The sequence below is a fragment of the Tamandua tetradactyla genome, chromosome 5 (assembly GCF_023851605.1).
Source record: "Tamandua tetradactyla isolate mTamTet1 chromosome 5, mTamTet1.pri, whole genome shotgun sequence".
NCBI classification, from domain to species: domain Eukaryota; kingdom Metazoa; phylum Chordata; class Mammalia; order Pilosa; family Myrmecophagidae; genus Tamandua; species Tamandua tetradactyla.
The window spans coordinates 53,232,607-53,255,748 of NC_135331.1; the positions used below are offsets into that span (position 1 = coordinate 53,232,607).

Below are 23,142 nucleotides of genomic sequence, written 5' to 3' on the forward strand. Positions count from 1 at the left end.
AAGAATTTTGAAAGAAACAAGAGAAAAGAAATCCATCACATCCAAAGGAAGCCCAATAAGACAATGTGTGGATTTCTCAGCAGACATCATGGAGATGAGAAGGCAGTTGTATGATATATTTAAGATTCTGAAAGAGAAAAAGTGCCAATCAAGAACTCCATGCCCAACAAAATTGTCCTTCAACAATGAAGGGGAGGTTAAAATATTAAACAATCAAACAATCACTGAGATAATTTGTGATTAAGAGACTGGTTTTGCAAGAAATACTAAAGGGAGCAATATAGGCAGATAAGAAAAAGCAGGAGAGAGAGGTCCATAGAAGAGTGTAGAAATACAGACTACAGTGAAAGTAAAAAGAGAAAATAAATAGATATGACACATAAAATCCAAAAGACAAAAGAGTAAAAGAAATTATTGCCTTTACAGTAATAACATTAAGTGTCAATTGACTAAATTCTCCAATCAAGACACAGGCTGGCAGAATGGATTAAAAACAGGACCCATCTATATGATGCATACAGGAGATTTGTTTGAGACCCAAAACAACAATAGGTTAAAAGCAAAAGGTTGGAAAAAGATATTTCATGCACATCTCAACCAGAAAAGAGCAGGAGTAGCTGCACTAATATCCTACAAATCATACTTCAAATGTAAAACAATTAAAAGAGACAAAGGAGGACACTATGTATTAATAAAAGGAACAATTCAACAAGTAGATATAACAATCATAAATATTTATGCACCGAACCAGAATGCTCCAAAATGCATGAGGCAAACACTGACAACACTGAAGGGAGAAACAGATACCTTTCCCATAACAGTTAGAGACCTCAGTTCCTTGCTCTCATCAATGAATAGAACATCTAGACAGAGGATCAATAAAGAAACAGAGAATTTGAATAATACAATAAATGAACTAGACTTACAGACATTTACAGAACATATCACTCTACAACACAAGTACACATATTTTTTTCAAGTGCTCATGGATCATTCTCAAGAATAGACTATATGCTGGGTCACAAAACAAGTCTCAATAAATTTAAAAAGATTGAAATCATACAAAACATTTTCTCAGCTCATAATGAAATGAAGTTGGAAATCAATAACAGACAGAGAGCCAAAAAATTCATAAATATATGGAGGCTCAGCAGCACACCTTTAAATACCCAGTGGTTAAAGGAAGAAATTACAAGAGAAATGAGCAAATATCACAAGGCAAATGAAAATGAAAACACAACATATCAAAATTTATGGGATGAAGCAAAGACAGTGCTAAAAAGGGAAATTTATTGCCTTAAATGCCTATATTGAAAATGAAGAAAGAGCAAAAATAAAGGAATTAACTGTTCATTTTGGAGAACTAGAGAAAGAACAGCAAACTAAGCCCAAAACAAACAAAAGGAAAGAAACAGTGAAGATTAGAGCAGAAATAAATGAAATTGAGAATATGAAAACAATTGGGAAAATCAATAGAACCAGAAATTTCTTATTTGAGAAAATCAATAAAACTGATGGACATTTAGCTAGATTGACCAAAAAAAAAAAAAAAAGAGAGAGAGAGAGAGAAAGAGACAGGATGCAAATAAATATAATCAGAAGTAGAAGAGGAGATATAACTACTGCCTCTGCAGAAATAAAGGAGGTAATGAGAGGATGTTAGCCCACAGCTAACATCATCCTCAATGGGGAAAAGAGTAAAAGCTTTCCCTCTAAGATTAGGAAGAAGACATGGATGCCCACTGTCACTAAAACAATATGCTAGAAGTTCTAACCAGAGCAATTACATAAGAAAAAGAAATAAAAGGCATCAAAATTGGAAAGGAAGAAGTAAAACTCTCACTGTTTGCAGACGATATGATAATATACGTCAAAAATCCTGAAAACTCTACGCAAAGCTATTAGAGCTAATAACTGAGTTCAACAAAGTGGCAGGGTACAAGATCAACACCCCAAAATCAATAGTGTTTCTATACAATAGTGATGAGCAATCTGAGGAGGAAATTAAAAAAAAATTCCATTTATAATAGCAACCAAAAGAATCAAATATTTGAAAATAAATTTAACTAAGGATACAAAAGACCTATACACAGAAAACTATGAAACATTGCTAAAAGAAATCATGAAGCACTAAATAAATGGAAGGGCATACTGTGTTCATGGATTGGAAGACTAAATATAATTTGAATTACGTTGTCAATTCTACCCAAATTGATTTATAGATTCAAGGCAATACCAATTAAAATCCTGAAAACTTACTTTGCAGAAATAGAAAGGCCAATAACTAAATTTATTTGGAAGGGCAGGGTGCCCCGAATAGCTAAAAATACCTTGAAGAAGAAAAATGAAGTGGGAAGTCTCACACTACCTGACTTTACAACATCTTACGAAGTTACAGTGGTCAAAAGAGCATAGTACTGGCATAAAGATAAGTGTACTGACCAAGGGAATTGGATTGAGTGTTCAGAATCTTGACAGAACTCCCTGGATTTGCCAGGACCTGGCATTATGGGATTGAGAAAGTCTTCTTGACCAACAGGGGGAGAGAGAAATGAGACAAAATAAAGTTTCAGTGCTGAGAGATTTCAAATGAGTCGAAAAGTTATCCTGGAGGCTATACTTATGCATTATGTAGATACCCCATTTAGTCTGTGGTGTATTGGAATCCCAGGAATTCTGTCCCACATTGCTAGGGAGATTTATACCACTGGTAGTCATGTCTCATGTAGTGGGGAGAGCAATGAGTTCACCTATTGAGTTGGCTTAGAGAGAGAGAGAGAGGCCACATATGAGCAACAAAAGAGGTTCTCTGGGGGTGATTCTTAGCCATAATTATAAGTAGGCTTAGCTTCTCCTTTTCAGGAATAAGTTTCATTGGGGTGAACCCCAACTTCAAGAGCTCAACCTATTGATTTGGTTGTCCCTATTGCTTGTAAGAACATCAGAAATTCTCCAAATGAGGAAGTTGAATATTTCCTCTTTTCTCCCCAGTCCCTCAAAGGGACTGCCCAAATTACTCATCACACTTAGTCACATCTTAGTCAAGATTCCATGCACTTATGATGTTCAACTAAACTGACTATACAAGTCAAATTTGTTCATTTAATAACCATCATTGTTCACTCTAGGCATTCCTAAAATATTTGGTCTTAGTTTTTATCCTCTATATTTCCTTCTTGTTTCATATGTGCTCCCAGCCCTTTTCCCTCAATGATACTCACATTCAGCTTCATTCAGTGTATTTATCATGCTACAGTCAGATAGTATTGTGCTATCCATTTCTGAATTTTTACAGTCAGTCCTGTTGTACAATCTGTATTCCTTCAGCACCAAATGCCCAATCTTTACCCTATTTCTATCTTCTGATAACTGTATTTTTAATCTCAACTCTCAAAGTTCACTCATTAATGGAAGCATCTGAAGCTGCTGATCTGTGTTCCAGTAGCCTTGATTCTTGAAGGTGAATGTATAAAGATATAACATTTACAGTTTGACTGTGTGATTGTGGAAACTTGTGTCTGATGCCCCTTTTATCCAGGGTATGGACAGATGTATAAAAAAGGATGAAAAATAAATAAGTAATAGGGGTCTAAAGTGTAAAAATAAACTGAGTAGATACAAATACTAGCGGTCAGTGACAGGGAGAGGTTAGAAGTATGGTATGAATGAGTTTTTTCTGTTTATTACTTTTTCTGGAATGATGCAAGTGTTCTAAAAAACTATCGTGGTGATAAATACACAACTACGTGATGAAAAAGAAATAAATGTCAAGGAGATATTCATTTCAATGCAACAAGTTTCTATAAAAGCTGAACATGCAATCAAATGGAGTACATTACACACATATGTGTCTTGGCCCATAAACACGATGATTCAACTTCCACATTTGGAGAATATTGGATATTGGAGAATTCTGAAACGCATGCTTTGGAATGCGACTGGATGAGCACGAAAGTGTCACTGATTGTTTAATATAAGGTATATTTATTAATTTTAATGTTTCTAACTAGGAAAGCTAAACTAATTAATTTCTTCAGCAAGTATACAAAAATACAAGAAAGAAAGAGAAGGACAAGGGAAGAAGAAAGAAAGAAAGAAGAAAAGAAAGAAGGAAGGGAGGGAAGGAGGAAGGAAGGGAGAAAGAAAGAGGAAAATAAATTATTTTAAAAATGTCCTTGAATAGTTCAAAGGTTTTTGGTGAGGGGTGAAATTTCCAGTTAGGATTTTCTTGATTCACATTCCAAGAAGCACCCTGTTATAAAATACATGCTTATCTTTGGGCTCAATATTGGGTCAGCAACCATGCATATTAAAATGGGTAATTTCTAAGGACCAGCTCTATTTAATGTCAAACCTATCAATCTGGGTTTAGAGATTCACTCTCATCATGATCTGGCCATTGTCAATTTTAGAATAATTTCTCCTAAAGTGGCAGAAATGTCAAATTGGTGGATGAGGACCATACAAAAACTCTCCAAAACATGCTTTCCCAGGCGTAGTGGTCAGAACGGATCACTCTTGCCCAGTCACAGGCACTGCATCCCCATGTCAACATCCATTAACTTTTCAGTCACCACTCTTTATGCTGTCAACAGTTTCCAGGGAGTTGCCCACTGGCAAAGGATAAATGAAGAACATCTGAAATTAAGCAGCTAGTGGTGGGAAGAGTGGGTTTGGTGTGAGAGTGGAAGTTCTGGAGAGAAGGAGGGAAATGTCTTAGAGCAGAGGAGGTGGTTATTTCTCCCTCATTTCCTTTAAAAGAAGCATATCATAGTGCTGAGAAACAAGGACTCTTCTGAGTCATACTGCCTACACTCAAAGATGGCCTCTGCTTCTTACCAGCTTGCAATCTTGGGCAACCATTTAGTTCTCTGTGCCTTAGTTTCCTAAACCTTAAAACTGGAATATTATTAATGCCTACTACCTAAGTTTGTTGTGAGCATTAAATGAGTTAATACATGTAAAGAATTTACAACAGTATCTGGCACACAGTAAATGCCATATAAAGGTTAGCTCTGTGTGTGTGTGTGTATGTGTGTGTGTCTGTTTTAATTTCCCCTAGGGATACCAGGCCCATTAAAGCTAGCCTTAGTTTTATAACATACAATGAATTACAAATTTTCCTTGTGTGGTTGCTATTTTTATGCATTTATTCTACAACCACTTTAAAAAGCACGGCACAAAAAGACCACATAATTGCTACTCTCTTATAGTCACATTCTACTTTGGCATCCATACTAATAATCCTTTATATTTGCATCACTTTTTCTACTTTTAAAACCACTCATTTATTATCACATTCCAAGAATCTCCAAAACCAAGACTCTTTAACAACAACAACCAAAATTGGCCCCACAGGCAGTAATACCACTGGGGTTCTTGACAGAAGCAAACATGAAATAACTTTGGGAGGGTGTGGTGACATGCTCAATCCAAGCCATTCAGTATTCACCCAAGTAAAATACTATTTAAATTGAACTCAATACCCAAAATCATAAAACACTCAAGGAAATATGCCAACATGAGCACATGTTAACATAAAATACAGACTATATCAGAAGTTCAAAAACTTCAGGTAATGGAATTATTGACCTCAAACTGTGAAATTATATGTTCAAAATGATTGAAGCTGTAAAGGAAAATTCTTTTCATGAAAAAGATATAAGATACTTTTAAAAGGACCATAAAGATATTTAATGAAGCAAATGAAATATCTAAAAATGAAAAACTCAATGGATGGATAAAACAGTGGCCAAGATACAGCTGAAAAAATTAAATGGATTGGAAGGTAGAAGTGAAGAAATGAGAAGAATGTATAGAGATGGAAAATAAAACTGATCAAGAGACCTGGATACAATAAAATAGAATATGAGGAAGGTAAGGGCAGTGATTTTTGTTCACTTTGTTTACTATTATCTTAGTGCCTAGAATATTGCTGGCACATAATATGTGCACAATAAATATTTTTTGAATGCATAAATGAATGAATGAATAAGAGTCCCAGAAAAAAGACTAGATGGCAATAGGTGAATAGTGATTAAGAACTTCTCAAAACTGATAAAAGACATAAAATTTCAAATTCATAAAATACAGTGAGATGTGAGTAGGAATATACAAATAAAACCACATCTAAATATATGTAATGCAGCTATAGAGTACCAAAACCACAAGAAAATATACAGAGGAAAAGTAGACTAAGTAAAAAACGATTAAATTGACAGCAGAATTCATAACAGCAATAACAGAAATCACAGAGAAATAAAAAGGCTGTCAAGCTAGAAATCCATACGGCACTATCATCATTCAAAATTTAGGGCAAAGTTAGGGTTTTTTTCAGACAAACATAGAATTTATTATTAACAGATCTTTACTGGAGGAATTTTTAAAATGTGTATTAGAGGGAAGAATTTGGATTCAACAAAAATGAGGAAAAAAAGAGGAAAAGGAAGGTAATGAAAAAGAATGGTGAGAAAAGAAATAGGGAGACATCAGGTACTATAAGCAAGCATTAACTATGAAAAATCAACAATTTTAAATCCTTGTTTCAAGGTATCAAACAAAGTAGAATAAAAATGATGGTAAACAGCAACATGAAGGATAAACAGTAAAGCATTCTAAGTTCCTTATAGCACTAGGAGGAGAATGAAGCGATTGAATAATTTTAGTTAGTTAGTTAGTTTTATTTAGTTAGTTATTGCAATTAATTGAATATACGTTATCAATGACAATTTACCATTATTTCATGCCATGAAGAAAGTGGAAAGAATGCCAATTAAATTGTGAATGGCATCATGCCTTAAAGAGAGTCCTATACAGGAAATGAATTGATTGTATTTGTCTTTCATTGTTTGAAATTTTTTCCATCTATTCTGAGACAATTGTCATTTCTTCTACTTCAATTGCATTACTTATTATAGTGAAATAGGCAATCTTTTCCAAGCATCTCAGTAACAAAAGGGTGTATTTCTTTTTTACATTTCATAAAGCTCTCAGTTATCTCTGCAAGAAAATGTGCAATTACTGCCATTCCTCTAATGCTGAATATTTAGTTAAATAATATAAAGTTTATATCGTGATGTTCTCTTTCCATGCTTTTTTGAGTACACATCTTTTGTTTCAATGCCACATTATACACTTAAAAAAAAACCATTTTAACCTATATTTATCTCAGTATTGGTAGCAACAACAGTGTACCTAAATCTTTTGGAATGGTAACGATACGGAAAATGCAGACAAATTCATGCAAATGAAAGTAAGAAAACTATGATAAGCCTACTGCCTGGCCAACAGCAATTGTAAGATTGCTATCAAATATAAATCATGGCACCGCCATTCGTGGGAACCTGGTGCTAAACCATATACAGAATACCAGCTTCTGGGTCTGGGCTCTGTGTGTAGCAGATCAGCTCCCTTGCTGCAATCTATTGAAAGCTAACCTTTGACATAAGGGTTTGAAAAGGAAAAAGATTTTAAAAAATAAATAACTGAAAAAAGATGAAGCAGGAATAAGACAAAAAAGAAAACAACAACAAAAATATATAAATCATATACTTGGTTCAGAGAAATTAACATGCAAAAATGTCTAAGAATTGATTAAGTATGGTGAATTTAGTCTCAAATGTTAAAAGTTATTAAAAGAATAGAAATATAATCTGTAACTTTCAAACCAATAGAGCCAATAGAAGTGGGAAATGAAATGATAAAACGTAATCAATCAAAACATTGCAGAAAGAAGATAAAGAGAAACTTAGAAAGATCAGGAAACATAGTACAAAAAAATGGAGAAAGACATCCAAATAGCTGTTACAACATTAAATATAAATTGGTTACATTTACCAACTAAAAGTGATTTTTTAAAAAAGACAAGTTTTGAAAATACTAATAAATGAACTCATCAATGAAAAGAGTATATAAATACAGACTCAGCAGAAAACAAAAAATAATTAAAAATAATATGAAAATGTTTATGCCAATGAACTTGAAAGCTCAGATAAAATCTACACTATCCTAGAAAATGTATTTCACCAAAAGTGACTGAAGCAAAATTTTCCATAAGGAAATTGAATCAATGGTTTAAAAATCTAATTAAAAAAATCAGGATGCTTAGATTTTTTATAACTGTCTATGAATTTGCTAGGAATAGATCATCACAATCTTACAGAGCTTTTGTAAATAATAGGAAATGTGGAAACATTTCCAAATTCATTTTATGAGGACAGTATATATAAGTTGATACCCAAACCAGGTGAAGACAGTGCAAGAAAGGGCAATTAAAGTCCAATCTTACATATGAATATAGTTCAAAAAACTCCTTTAAAATAGAAAGAAATGACAAATTCACTTTATCCCAGGAATGCAATAATATTTTTATATTAGAAATATCTATTACTATAATCACCACATTGACTAATGAAAGGGGGAAAATACGATGATCTCAAGAGAGCAGAAAAGTAGTTGATAAAACTGAGCAATTCTTAGAAAAATAGGAATAAAGGGGCGCCTCCTTAATCTGATAATATGTATTACTCAAAAGCCTGGAGCATACTCCTTTTTAAAATAATTACAGTGAAAAATCAGAAAACACCCTTTAAATAAAGAATGACAAAAGGATGTTTGCTTTCTTCACTTCTATTCAACATTATTCTGGAGTGCTAGCTAGGACAGTAAGACATAGAAATCAAATTAAAAGCATAAGGATAGGAAAGGAATAATTGTTACTTGAAAACGATAGTTGTACACATACAAAGTTAAAAATATGCTTCCTCAATTTTGAAAAAAAATATTTCTTGACCTCTTCCTCTTTCCTCTATCTTGTCCTTTCTAATTACTACTCCATTTCTCTTCCCTGAGTTGTCACTGCTCTTTCAATTCCTTTCCTTCCATTCTGTTTTAAACGAACTCCAACCAGACTTTCACCATAATCAATTGAATGAGACGGCTCTTCTCAAGTCACAATGACCTTCATAGGCCTAAATCAAATGGTCAATTCTCAGTCCCCATCTCACTTGACCTATCAGCAGCATTTTTCAGGACACCACAGTCTACGGACTTTCTTCCTTCTTTACTGACCCTTTCTTTCTTCTCCATCTACTTTACTGGTCCTTCATTATCACCTAGACTTCTAAGCTATGGAGGATCCTGGATTTAGATCTTGGACTTCCTTATTGTCTGTCTACACTTACTTCCTTAGTGCTCTCATTTGGTCTTAAAGCTGATGTGTTCCGAAGTTATCATGTCCAGCTGGGACCTCACTTCTGAACTCCAGACTCATAAATCCAACTACTTCATGACATCTCCACTTAAATGTCTCACAGCTCAGACTCTACATGTCTAAAGCAGAACATATATTCTGCTTATTCCTTATTCCTTCAAACGTCTTTTCCCCCCTCAATCTTTCCCACCTTAATGACAACTTCATCCTTCAATTGTTAAGGCCAAAAATCTTCAGTTTTCCATTTTTTTCACATGCCACAACCACACGCACAAATCTTGCTGGCCCCACCTTCAAAATACAACCAGAATTCTGACACCAACCACTTCCGTTACTCCATGGTAGTCAGAGTTTCCGTGCTTTATCTGGATTATTGCAGTAACTCTTAACGGGCCTTCTTGTTTTCTCATTTGTGTTTGTAAAGCTTATTCCAAACTCAGGAAAGGGAAAGTTAGGGGATGTTATTTCTCCATTCAAAACTCTCCAATGGCTTCCAAAGTTCTACATGGTACATGCAACCCCCACTTCCCTTCTGACTTCATCTCCTCCAATCTTCCCCCTTGCTCCCTCCAAACCAGTTACAAAGGCCTCTTTGTTGTTCCTTAAAATTTCTAAGCTCCACCCTGACCTGCCCCTGCCACCACCTCAGGGTCTTTGTTCTTGGTGTTTCTTCTGTTTGGAATGATTTCCTCCAGGCATCTACAGGTATTGCTCCCTCACCTCCTTCGTGTTTTGCTGAAATGTCAACTTCTCGGTCTGGGTTTACCTTGTCTGCCCTATTTATAATTTTAAACTTCTAATCCCTGCTCTAGACTCCCCACTCCTTGTCCATTCCTCTGCTTACATTTTCTCCATAACATTTACTTATCAAGTTCTAATATGCTATATATTTTCTTTACTTACTTTATCTTCTGTCTCCCCTGCTAAAATAAATGATTATAGAAATTTTTGTCTATTTTCATATGCCTGAATCCCAAGCATCTAGTAGAGGTTTTGATACATGGTAGATGCCTGGTGAATATTTGTTGAATAAATGGAAAAATTTGTACATAAATTATAAAGATTCATAAGAGATATAAGATCACTATAAAAGATCAATTTTATTTTAATCACCTGACATGAACAGTGAAAATACAACTTTAAAAAAGGATTTCACTTATAAGATCATGAAAAGATAAAATGCAGATTAAAAAAAGATGTATAAAAAGATTCTTAAAAAAGAAAATAAAATTTATTGGAAATATTTAAGAAGATCTAACAAATGGAATACAAAAATGCACATACATTGTCTATAGATAAGAAGGCAGTATCATAAAGATGTCAATTTTCTTCCAATTAATGTATAGATATAATGAAATTTTGATCAAGAGATTGATAAAATTTTAACGAAATGTGAGAATATAAGGTTATTAAAGAGCAACAAACAAAACAGTTTTAAAGAAGTTTTGGAGTATCTGTTCTATCAAATATCAAGACTTATTACAATGTAAAAGATAATCTATGTACTAAGAATGAGATGTACAACATCAGTGACAAAGGATTAGTACGAGAATATCAAAAAACTCAAAATTAATAAGAAAAGATTAAAATCTTAATAGCAGGGCCACGGTGGCTCAGCAGGCAGAGATCTTGCCTGCCATGCCAGAGTCCCAGGTTCAATTCCCAGTGTCTGCCCATGAAAAACATAAAATCTCAATAGCAAATGGGAAGTGGGGGACATTTACAGGTATTTTACTGAAGAAGAAATCCAAATGGTATTGGTATATTTATATAGCAAATAAATGTACGAAAAAAATGGTCAACCTTGAGAGTAATGAAATGTCCATTTAAATGACAATCAAATACAGGTTCACTTAGATTGACAAAAACTTTTAAAAATTTGATAAAAGTAAGCATTGGTGGGGACATAAAGCAACTGGACCCTTAATCACTGTTGACAGGAGTGTAAATTGGTACAATCCACATTGGAAAGCATTAGTAGTATATCATAACATTGAAAGTACATAAACACCCAAAACCAGTTGTTTCACTCCTTGCTGTGTACACTAGAAATACTAGCATATTTTCCAAAACTGCTAATGACAACAATGTACACTAACACACTGTTTAAAAGGTAAATATCTATCAAAGTAAGAATTGTTCCAATAAAGTGTAGCTTATTCATGTAATAGAATCCTCTATTCCAGTGAAATTGCATGTGGCACTCCATGTTCCAAAATAGATACATCTCAAAGGTGTCACTGAAGCCTTATGACATCATTTAAATAAACTTTAAAAACATAAAATACAATGCTATAAATAATTTTTTAAACTTTTCTAGGGTACATAATAGCTTCAAACTGGTACAAGGGGATAAGGGGTAAAATAAATTGGGTAGATTGTGTCAATGAGACACAGGTAAGGGGTATGGGATGTACAAATTTTTTCTTTTTTCTTTTTCTGGAGTGATGCAAATGTTCTAAAAATGATTATGGTGATGAATACACAACTATGTGGTGATATTGTGAGATACTGATTGTATACCATGTATGGACTATATATTTGGGAAGATTTGTCAATAAAAATATATTAAAAATGTGTGAGCCAACTGTATATTGTTACTATTGAAAAAAATGTTTAGAAACAGATATCTGACTAGTATCAATGATTATTCTGAGAAATTGGTTCAGTACTTGGGCAATGATAAATTACAATAGTATATTAGGAGAGATGAGCAGATGCTGCCATGCGCCTTGTCATGTGGCAGAGGAGCCAAGGATCACTAGCAGCTGGTCTTCGGGAAGAAGCATCATCTTGATGACGCCTTGATTTGGATATTTTCTTGGCCTCAAACTTTTATACACAGCACGTTTTACATCCAGGGTTTGGAGAGCCACAGAAAACTGAAGCCCTCCCTGCATGGATCTCCACAGTCCTGTGAACATCACGATGGTTCCAATGGCTCTCCCTTAACTCAGCTGCTCATAGAAAACTGAAGTTGGGGACCTGGTCCATGGGATCTTCCCTAGAAAAACTATGTTCAAGTGACTGAATTTTAATCCTGGCTGGCAACCTCTCATCTGTTTGAGCTTGGCAAATGAACTTCATATGGTGCAATAATAATAGCACTCAGCTCAGAAGGCTTTTGGGAGTAGAAATGAAATAAAACATGTGAAGGATTTAGAACAGTGGCTGGCACAAAGATGATTGTTGGGGAGCTTCCAGGAAAGATGGTGGAGTGGGGACCTCCAGGACTCACTCCCCCTCCAAAAACAGCTAGTGGGCAGGCAGGAACTGTCTGAAACAACTTTGCTGGGGCTCTGGAGGTCAAGGAGCACTGTATAGTATCCAGGGAAGAGCAGGACAAAGAGGTGGAGAAGCTATAACAAATAACTGTAACTCTTCCATGGCAGTGGCCAGTGCCCATTCCTCACTACCACAGTCTGGTCTCTGGCTGGCCGCTATGGACAGAGAGGGATGTAGAAGCCATCTTCTTCAAGAAAGGGAAGCTGAGTACTGATCATGGCTTTTGATCAATGAATTTGGATTACTGGGTCATGGCAATGAACCTCTGTTTTAACTCACCCTGGATAGGAACTGCAAAGACCATCATTTCAACCCCACCCCCAACAGAGGGGAAGGCAGTGGAGATTTAGAGGTACACAGTAGCTCCTTAGGGCTGCCAGGCACAGTCTGCTGGGTGGGCCAGGAAAGTGCAGCTTTGAGGAGCCATCATAAAGGTTTTTGGTGTCTTTCCTGACCCTCTTTCCAAGGCTCTTTGGAACTGGGCTGCCCCATTTCATGGGTCCCTGGCCTGTTTAAGCTTGAAAGTACTGACTTGGGAGAGTCCTCTCTGGGGTGACTCTCCTCCCAGAATTTTCCTTTCGGCTAGAGACAAGAAAAGGCAAGAGAGAGAGAAAGAAAACAAAAACATCACATCAAAATTCCCAGAGAAGGAAGAGTGGAAATTGCACTATAAACCCAGGGCAAGGATTAGATGAAGCAGAGTTGAAAAAGTCTGATCAGTTAAACATGGGAAATTCTAAAAGTCCAGAATAAGTTGAATCAAGTGTTAAAGAAGAGCCTTTACACAAAGCCAATCAGCAATAAAAATTTAGGCCAGAAAGAGAAAGTAGAAAGACATTCAGAGAAGTTCAGAAAGAAAATGTCCCAGGAGAAGCAAGAAGGACCCATAGAATTGAGAGAGCCATTTTGAAACCAGAACTCAGGAGAGAAGAACCAGCAGACATCGCCATGTGCCTTCCCATGTGACAGAGGAACCCTGGATGCCACCAGCGTTTCCTCAAAGCAGGATAAAGCTCATGGAATAGGAGATAATTTGGTGAAATCTTAAACATGAATGTGTCTGGGTGGAACTTTATGAAAATTAGAAAAAGTCATCCTTTCATTTGGATATTTATGAACCATCTACTGGAAGAGTATCCCAATAAGTAGAAAAAACACAACTAAGATGTCTGTGAATATGAATGATGGCTCTGGAAACCTAGAATACAAAATCTGATTGCCACTTGCAGTGGCTCTGCAGGTCTGAATCAAAAACAGGTGGCCTCAGCAAAAGCCATACTGCCCAACTTTTGTGTTTCAAAAAACTGAGATTAACCCTAGTCAGAAAACAGGCAGTATTTGGGAGCTGCAACGAGGCATCTTCCAAGAATTTAGAAGCAAGATTGACGCTCTAGGATTAAATTAATAAAGCCCACTTGTAATGAGTGGGACTAAAATAAGGCACCATCTGTGTACATCAGTGACTTTATGGGTGAATTAAATGTAATCTCAAGGAGGTAAGGGTTTTGTCACTGAGGAGGATGAAACCTAATCACTAATATTATTTCTTGTCTAGAGAAAGACTGGATGAATAGACTCTGGGAGAAGAGCTTCAACTACAAAAAAGGGAAGACAAAGACTTGCCCAGCCTTATATAGGAGAGGGATCTTGCCCGTGACCTTGAGCTTTTTGGTTCCTTTAGTGGGTGTCCCTCTGTGTGGACTAAACCAATCATTATAGCCGAACACCGTGAAGCATTTGAATCATGCAAAAATCTCTCCAGTAATAAACAAGCAATCTGATAATTACAACTTGACTGTCCCAAGGAAAAGAATACGTGAGTCACACTGGCATAAGAATTCTGACCCACAGGAGTTATCCATTCTCATTGCAAATCAGTAAAGAGACATTCTAATTTGTACTTCGGAGTCTTGCTTTTGGAAAGCGTGATTTTAATAGCATTTCTCACTTACTAACAAAATTGAGCTTTCAGTCCTGAAAGACGAGGACCACAGTGTGAGGTGGTTTACTCTTTCCCTACCATAGGCTCCTTCTTTGTCATTGAAAAATCTGAGGTCATTGGTGATATTTAGCTTGGAAGAGGGAAGTCAGAGATAAGAACTGACGCCTGTCAACAAATGTTTAAAATTCTTCTTGTTGGAACAGAGGTTAGAGTCCTTTGATTGCAGAGAACAGAAAAATGGATAGAAAATACACAACGTAAGATTTTATTTGGCCTTTAGGAGAAACACACTGATACTTAAAACTTTCAAAGAAGGAAAGCTGTTTCTTTGTCAGTTAGGATTTTTGGTCACAGGCAACAAAAAAAGTGTACATAACTCAAGCCAAAATATATATATATATATATGATTTAGAAATATGAGATGGCTCGCCTCATATTTTTTCTAAGGAAAAGCTAAAACACCTGGCCTTGGAAGTTATGGTGATGGAGAGGTAGGAAATGAAGTGCCTCTTCGTGGCACTGTCATTGTGAAAAATCATTCCCTCCTGATTTCTTTTCTGGAATTCCTGAGAAAGAAATTCTGGTGGACAAAGTTTGGGTCAGGTGTCCCCACCTCCCACCCCCAGCCAGTGCCTGGCAGGAAACCGGGATGAAGGGCTCCATAGAGGCTTCACGTAATGAGAAATGGGCAATTTACCAAAGGCACGTTGAGGGTAGATACAAATATCAGAAACTCACTATATGTTCCACATTACAAATGCAGAAGGAGAAGCCACCTATTTGCCAGGAATCCTAAAGAATGGCTTTCTATACCGAAAGAAGTTGGAGAAGACAATTTAGAAGGGTCCTACCAGTTCTGTTTCTGAAGAGAAGTTGAAAAGTGGAATCAATTCATAAGACCCAGGATCATCAGAAAAGACATAACAAGGAAGAACTGGGCCCAGTCATGAGGAAAGGCTGGGAACCAACTACCAGGAAAGTAAGCCCTGGAGTAGGCATGGGGTGGTTCAGTGGAACCAGTATCAGTAAAAGGAGAGGGGGAGCTCCTGGCATGGGCACTGTCGTGGCATTCAGGCATGATGGAAAGTTTCTGAACAATGGAGAGACATGTAATAAAATGTGCTTTAGGAGGTTTGACTTGGTAACTGTTGGTGGACTGATGCAGAGAAAGGCAAGACAAAAGGCAGGAAGACCTATTGTTTTAAAGGCCTAAGTCAAGGTGACAGCAGTGGGAAAAGAAAAGGATCAGGTGAAAGAGGCATTTCTAAAGCAGTGTGTATAGGACTTAAAGGAAGAGCAGGGAACAAGAGAAAGGAGACAAGAATGACTCCACCTTTTAAACTTAGAGAACCAGGGAAATGATAGGACAACTGGAAGAAAAATGATAACTTCTATTTTATATATATTGAGTTTGAGGGGATGGATATTAATAGATAAGGGCTTGAAGCTTAGGGAGAGATGTCAAGGCTGAAAATGTAGATGTGGGACTCCCTAATGTAGCGATTGCATTTGGGGCTATAAGAATAGATGACTTTCTGTAAGGGCAGAGTATCATACAAAAGAACAATCATGTCTTTTATAGGAGGAAGTAATCACTAAGAACTAGAACGGCTAGAAATAATTTCAGAAATAATGAAACTTGAGCTGGCTTTTAAAGGAATGGAGGAGAAGAAATTCCAGGCAGGGACATGCTTATAATGATCATTGATAAGAATCCTGCATTTAAAAACTGGATTGATCTGCATGCACCCTCTAAAAAAATGATTCTTTTAATTCTGGCACCCATCTTCGCCATGGTAACAGAGAAATGGAAGAAAAAAGATATGATAGAAGTTAGTAGATGAAGCAGTGAGGCAGCCTACTGGCTCTCAAGACCTGCTGACCTGCTGGGAGGCTGGTGGGGGGCCTTAGAGGACAGACAATGGCCCTGATGACAAGGGACTCACCAGCCTTAATGGTGAGCCAGCAGGGATGTGCAACAGAACTCACCCAGGAATATAAAATGCAGAGAACAAACAACAGTTCACTAATGCTAAAAATCTGAATTTGACATCTGTGGGACAAAGCAATTGATGGAAGAAAAAGAAATCACTGACCATTAGTGACCTCTAGTGGAAAGAGGCCTTAGGAAATTTAGATATATAGATTTTTTTTTCTATTGAGGAGATAAAAATCAGTGGCACATTCAACCCATTTATTTCCAGAGGTGTGTGAAGAGCAGAGCTGCTGGAAACAACACACAAATCCTATCCAAAAACTGGAAATGTATCAAGAACACTTTGTGTTTTGAGTCAGACTAAGCTGATTAGTATTCTGGCAAAAACAGGGAAATACAGTTGCTGTCAAAGGCATTATCTGAGAAAAGAGGAGTATTTAGGCAGTGACTTCACTGGTCATTGGGGGAATTTGGCATGCTAGTGGCAGCCAGCACGAGAACATGTTGACAGGTTGAGGAGGAAGCTGCTCTTTGCCAGAATGTATTTTAAACATCTCTTTGCTATAACATGGAAGGGAGCTGCTATCTCTGAAATGTGTACACACTTGTTAATTCAGTGTTTCATTGTCCAAGTCCTGCCTCTTTCCTCTGCCCAGTAGGTGGTATTTTTTTTTATTTTTGTATGCTGTATGGTAGGGGTCATATTTCATTCTTTTTCCATGTGAGTGTCCCATTATTGCAGCACCATTTGTTGAATTATTATTTGGTTGGCTTTTTGTTTGTTTGGGAAGTGCATGGGCTGGGAATCGAACTCGGGTCTCCCGCAAGGCAGGCGAGAATTCTACCACTGAACTACCCTTGCACCCCCAGTAGGTATTTGTCCCAAACATGGACCAGCACCATTGAGCTGAAAGGATGCAAGAAGATGCTTGGTGGCCTGGGCCTTCGAAGTGGGGCCGATCTCATGGAAAGTCCAAGCACGACCAGGAAGGTCAACTGATCAACATCAATCCATGCTGGGCATTCCACACTCTCCTCCTCCTTTGGGAAATGCTTTCAGGATAGATCTTGAGAAGGAAAGGAATGGGAGGGTTGATGGAGGCTTTAAATCTATCTACCACAGACTGGGGGCTAATAATGGGTGAGATGAATTAAACAGGGAGAGGGCTGATAGAAAAAGGAGCAAAGAGAAGATAAAAAATAGATACAGTATAAAAGCGAACAGAATCAGTGTTATCAAGCCCTGGGCAACTGTCACTTCTGGCAGCAGAGTGACTTGTTGTCCTTGTCTAATATTACCTGTGCAGCAGGAAGCATCACCTGCCTTCTTTCATTATTCAGCCTCCACCACACATCCTGCTCTGCTTACTGATGCAGCTTGGCAGGTCTGCTTTCCTATGGATCTGCTCCGTCTCCTCTCTGTCATTTCAAGGTTATAGAAACAGCCCTCAGGTAAACCCACTATGAAAATTCTGCTCCAGTCTGTACTTCCCAGAGTTCCACTCTCCAAGAGTGAGCTTAAGGCAGCCTGGCTACCCCCTTAGACAGTGACTGCCCTGGTGTTACACCTTTAAACCAACTAAGCCAAAGAACAAGGTTAAGAGAGTTGAATATTAGTGTCCTTCTCCAAAACATTGCAAAGATCCATTCCCCCAGCATATCTACTAAGCATTTGGCTCTAGGATTAGGCATGTAGTCTAAAAGCCATTTTACTTACTGAAGATGAGCTAATTATTTTAATTTGCTCCAAAGCTTCTGTCAGGCTGTCTTCAATCTCAGAGTCATCTAAGGAGAAGAGGTCCCCGGCTCGTGAAAGATCTTTGTGTCCCAAAACCAGTCTGAACAGTTGATGCATGATGAAGAGTTTGATGATCAATTGTTTTTTCTGTAGATCCAGGGCTGTGTGTTTCAATTATTGGAGGTTAGTAAGGAAAAACAAACAAGCAAACATGTAGCAGGAGGTACACTCAGTGTTCCACGAAGGGTCATTTTCTCCCAGACTTTGAGGTCTCCTTGGGCACTCTCTGTAAGAGAAACAAATGACACAATAGTCATTAGCAGAATGATGTGAGCTCAAAATGTGAACTCGGTGCCCAGCAGACAATAAGAAAACACTTGGAAACGTGCATAGAGTAACAGATTTTGGCTTGAGGATCTTCAGATGAGCTCTTTCTTAATTTTTGTCTCAAAAAACTGTCAAAAATTATTAAATTTCTGCAGAATGTAATGTGAACTTCAAAAAACAGCATAAACCCCATACTTAGTTTTCTCCTTCTTTTCTCTTTTCTTTATCTGTCTGCATCTCTCCATGACACAAGGAAACAAGTGGACAAGAAACAAACATATGCCCAATGCTTGCCCAGATCTCCGCCAGGCACAGATTCCCATGGAAATCAAAGAGAAAGGGTGACTGAAAGGAAAGAAAAAATATAGGAAACATCTTTTAGACCCACTACCTGGTTTCTTCTTTTTCCTAGACCCTGGACATAGAAACCAATACTTACTTTCTTGTCTGGGTTTCTTTGCTATGGTGACAACGGCTTTCCCCATCTTCACTCCAGGATGTGATCTCAACACTTGCCCTATTCTTACCAATGCTCTAATTTACTTTACATTGCTTAAAGCAGCAATGAAATAAAGGAATCAGTATAAGAACATGAGGCTAGATAAATCTTCACCGAACTGGAATGGGGACTTCAACTTGAGCATTGACTTGCCTGATTTCCACTGTACTTTTTGCCCACAACCTCCCCAATTAACAGGCCACAGAAAGTAGGGCAATTGCAACAAATGAATATCTGACTATTCTCATCAACCCTAATAAAAATCACAGATCAAACAAATATTGGCTTGATTCAGAGATGAGGAGCCTGAGGCCAGGGAGGTTTAGTAACTTCCTGAAGGCCCCATGGTAGGTAGGCACAGAGCTGGTCTCCTGACTTCAGGCTAGTGGGTGGACTTCCCTCCTGGTTTACTCAGGCCTGCCGGTAAATTGCAAATGCAGCCATGCACTCAGAGAGTGAGGCTGGTTTATCTAATCTAAGGAGGGTAAGGTTGCCCAGCATTTCAGTCTGGTGCATGCCCAGAATAGGTATTAAAAGGAAAAGGGAAATCTGCTGTTCTTTCATATAGTCTCAGACCTCCCCTCTGAGCCTACTTGCTGTGGGAGCTCTCTCTGTGCTGAACAAAATTCTAAAGTTTAGAGAGACATACTCTCCATTCAACATGGTCTCTAAGTGTTCCTTCATCAAGAACTCAACAAAATAAGTCAGCTGTAGTAGTCCAAATTGGTATAGTTTGTAGGCCATTTAAGGGATTTCAAGGACAATACTGCCTGCAAGTAATTCTTACACTATCTGCCAGCTGCGGAAAAATAATGTCTGAAAGTTACATAGTCGTGTCTATATGCCAGGCACTATTCTAGATGGTGTGTAAATACTAGCTCATTTATTTGAGTTTAATTTCCATAACGACTATATGAGATTGGTACCACTGGTTTATCATCATTCCCATTTTACAGGTGAAGAAGCTGAGGTACAAAGAGATTAAATAAACTTGGCCTGAGTCACAGTAAGCTGGAGAGCTGGGATTCGTACCCAGAGTCCCCTTTTTAGGTTCCCAGTGCACAGCCACCATGACATACTGACTCTGCATAAGGTGTGAGGCTGCTGCTGGGAGTAAAGGCCTTCAGGGTATTAGTTCCATGTAGGGATGGAATGTGGGTGGGGTAAGAAAGCAAAGGGGAAGCAAGTAAAGCTTCCTCTTTCTCCCCAACCTGACGTGCATCCTCAAACACCTATGTCCAGGGATTTAGGCGATGTTGGAGGAGAGTTGCAATGAAAGGCAGCTTGAGAAAGAGAAAAGAAGGCGAGTGGAGGGGAAAGTTTAGGGCGGCAATGAAATGGCAGAGTGGAGAGTTTGCACCCTGGCGAACTCCGAAGGTTAGCTCCAAGAAAAACGAGGGCCAGTGTATTGTTGAAGCTTTCCCCAATCATTCTCCTCTCAGCCTCAGATATTTGTGGTCACCAATTTTCAGTGAAATAACATTCAGGCAAAGAAGACATTGGATGGAAATGACTTCACATTGACCAGTCAACTTGTTGAACAATATCTGGCCTCACGAAACAGATTCAGCCACCACAGACCTATCAGAACAGGAGCTGGCGGAAGGCGCAGAGATATGCCTCGGTAGGCAGTTGCGAAATGCCTTTTCCTGTGCTCCTTCTTTATGGTCCCCGCTTAGGAAAACCCCTGGTTATTCTATGCATGGAGGCCCCACATTCATGATTCTAACTTCAGCTGCTATTCTTGAGTGCCCAGCACTTCTCTGGGCCCTAAAAGGAAATGTTGAGTTGTTCAACACACTGCAGTACATTGAAACCTTAAACAAATCTAGAGGTGGTATGGAGAGAGATGAGATTTGCACAGAATATTCTATAATACAAGAATAACTGAGAGAAAAGCTTTTGGACACTACAGAAGGAAATCTGGGGAAGTGCAAGGGAGAGAGAAATCTCTTCTAGGTGAAGATGATAAGAAATGGTTTTATAGGGGAAATGGCACTTAAGCCCAATCTTTTAGAGTGGGTAAAATTTTTACAGGTTTCATTCAGCACACATTTGTTGAGTACCTACCTGTGCCAGTACCCAGTGTGGAAGCCCAGGGCCATGATGCACAAATTTTACGTTGTCATACTTATTATTTTGATCTTAGCTTCTGTTTCTCTACTGTATTTATTTTCTGAACTTCGTACAATGCACATACGATGATTTCTAATTAAAAAACTCTTCCTGTTTCAAAAAGCTTAAGGATATTCATAATCTATTTGTACTAGTTCCACTTACAGGAATTTATTCTAATGAAAGATCCAGAGATGTGCACAAACTTTGAATGCTTGATTTTGTCATCACAGCATTTTTGGTAATAGGAAAACAAACAAATGTTCTAGTGTAAAATAACTAAATCAAGTTACATCGCACAAAAGGGTACTATGCAGTTCAGAAGAATGTTTAGAAGTTTAGAAGAATGTTTCTTGACATGGGAAACTTCTTAATATATTCATTAAAAATGGAAAAGCAAATTATAAAAAGATTTCAGCTTTGTGTGTTTATGCGGTTTGGTACAAGAAAATATTTTAAAACATATACACTGTGGGATTCTGGCTAAAAGGGTGAAAAGAGGTGTAACAAATAAAGTGCCAGTGGCAGAGAGAGTTCAAATAGAGTCGAGAGGCTACTCTGGAGGTCACTCTTACACAAGCTTCAGTTAGACCTTGCTACCTGTCATAACTAGCCTACCCCCAGCAAAACCATTCCCGCCAATCCTAAAGAAAACCTAGGGCAATATATAAGATTCTACTAAGGTTCCATGCATTAGGGTAACTCTCCAAAACCTCCAACCTCCAGATAGGTTCCTGGACCAGATAAGCCCTGAAACGCAAAGGGGCCAGCCTCTCCAGAACACAGCTAGTTCCACCCCCCTATCCCATAGTAGTGACAGCCCTTTTCAATATGAAAAAGTCAGAATGGGCATGGCCCAAATACCCCTAAAGAGTGGGAGAAAGATCAAAGGTGATGGTGGAATTATATAGAGAAGTTCGGATTTAACAAATGAGTATGAGTGCTGAATCATTGTACTGCTATTTCTTTTAGCCTCCAGTACTTTATAGCAGCTAGAAATAAAAACCTAAAATTATGGAATTGTAACTCATACCAAATTCGGATCTGTTCTACAACTAACTGTTGCGACGTACTTTGAAATGTATTGCTTTTATGTAACATGTTATTTAAAGAGGAGGAGGATAGCAGAGAAGATAGGATTTAGCAAATGAGCATGACGACTGATTCACTGTATTGTCATTTCTGTTGGTCTCCAGTGTGTTGGAGCAGCTAGAACTAAAACTGAAAAATTGTGGAACTCTAACCCATACCGAACTTAAAATCTGTTCTGTAATTACTTATTAAAATGCACCTGAAAATTTAATACTTTTTTTGTATATACGCTATATTTCACAATTAACAAATGTTAAAAAAAAAAGTCTATGCACTCACACACACACACACACACACACTCTCTCTCTCTCTCTCTCTCTCTCACACACACACACACACACACACACACAAACCTATACACCAAAATATTAACAGTGATAGTTCAGGTATAAGCGACTTTTCTTTTCTTCCCTATATTTCATATTACTTATATTTTGTATTTCTTCCTTATCTGGTGAACAAATTACTTTTGTAATCAGAGAATATACTCTACATGCTTCTTTTGAAGGTTTGGCAAAAAGTAAAGTATGAAGAGGGAAGATTCTAACTAGGACACAGGCTGAGTACTTCAGCACCTTCCTCCAATTACACATCACCCAGACAACCTGGGACCCATCCAGTGTCACACTCAAAAGTGCTCCTTTTAAAAAAAGGATAAAATGCCAGGTTTAGAAGACTTAGGGAGGATGCCCAGTGGTTTAATGGTAGAATGCTTGCCTTCCATGGGAGAGACCCGGGTTCGAATCCTGGTCCATGCACCACCCCCCACCACCCGTCCCCCCCAAAAGACAACCTAGAGAAAATGTTGCATTGATTGCAAGTTGAAATGATAACATTTTGCCTACATTGAGTTAAATAAAACAGAACAAAAAGGCAAACAAAAATGAATGGTTGCCAAAGAGTTCACCATAAGCATTTTAATTACAAAGTTATCACAATTCCTTCCTCCGACCCCTTGTAAACTTGGTATCGTTCATTTCCTTTATCTATTATACCA

At 37.7% G+C, this 23,142-nt stretch overlaps 1 protein-coding gene across 4 annotated transcripts in view; it reads right to left on the reverse strand.

Moving 5' to 3' along the window:
* VEPH1 (ventricular zone expressed PH domain containing 1) overlaps nt 1-23,142 on the reverse strand; it is a 261,065-nt gene that overhangs the window by 232,155 nt on the left and 5,768 nt on the right. For all 4 annotated transcript variants that reach the window (XM_077160878.1, XM_077160876.1, XM_077160877.1 and 1 more), the window contains exon 2: nt 18,092-18,398. In XM_077160878.1, the coding sequence (XP_077016993.1) occupies nt 18,092-18,229 (138 nt within the window). In that variant the 5' untranslated portion in view covers nt 18,230-18,398. The remainder of the gene's footprint in view (nt 1-18,091; nt 18,399-23,142) is intronic.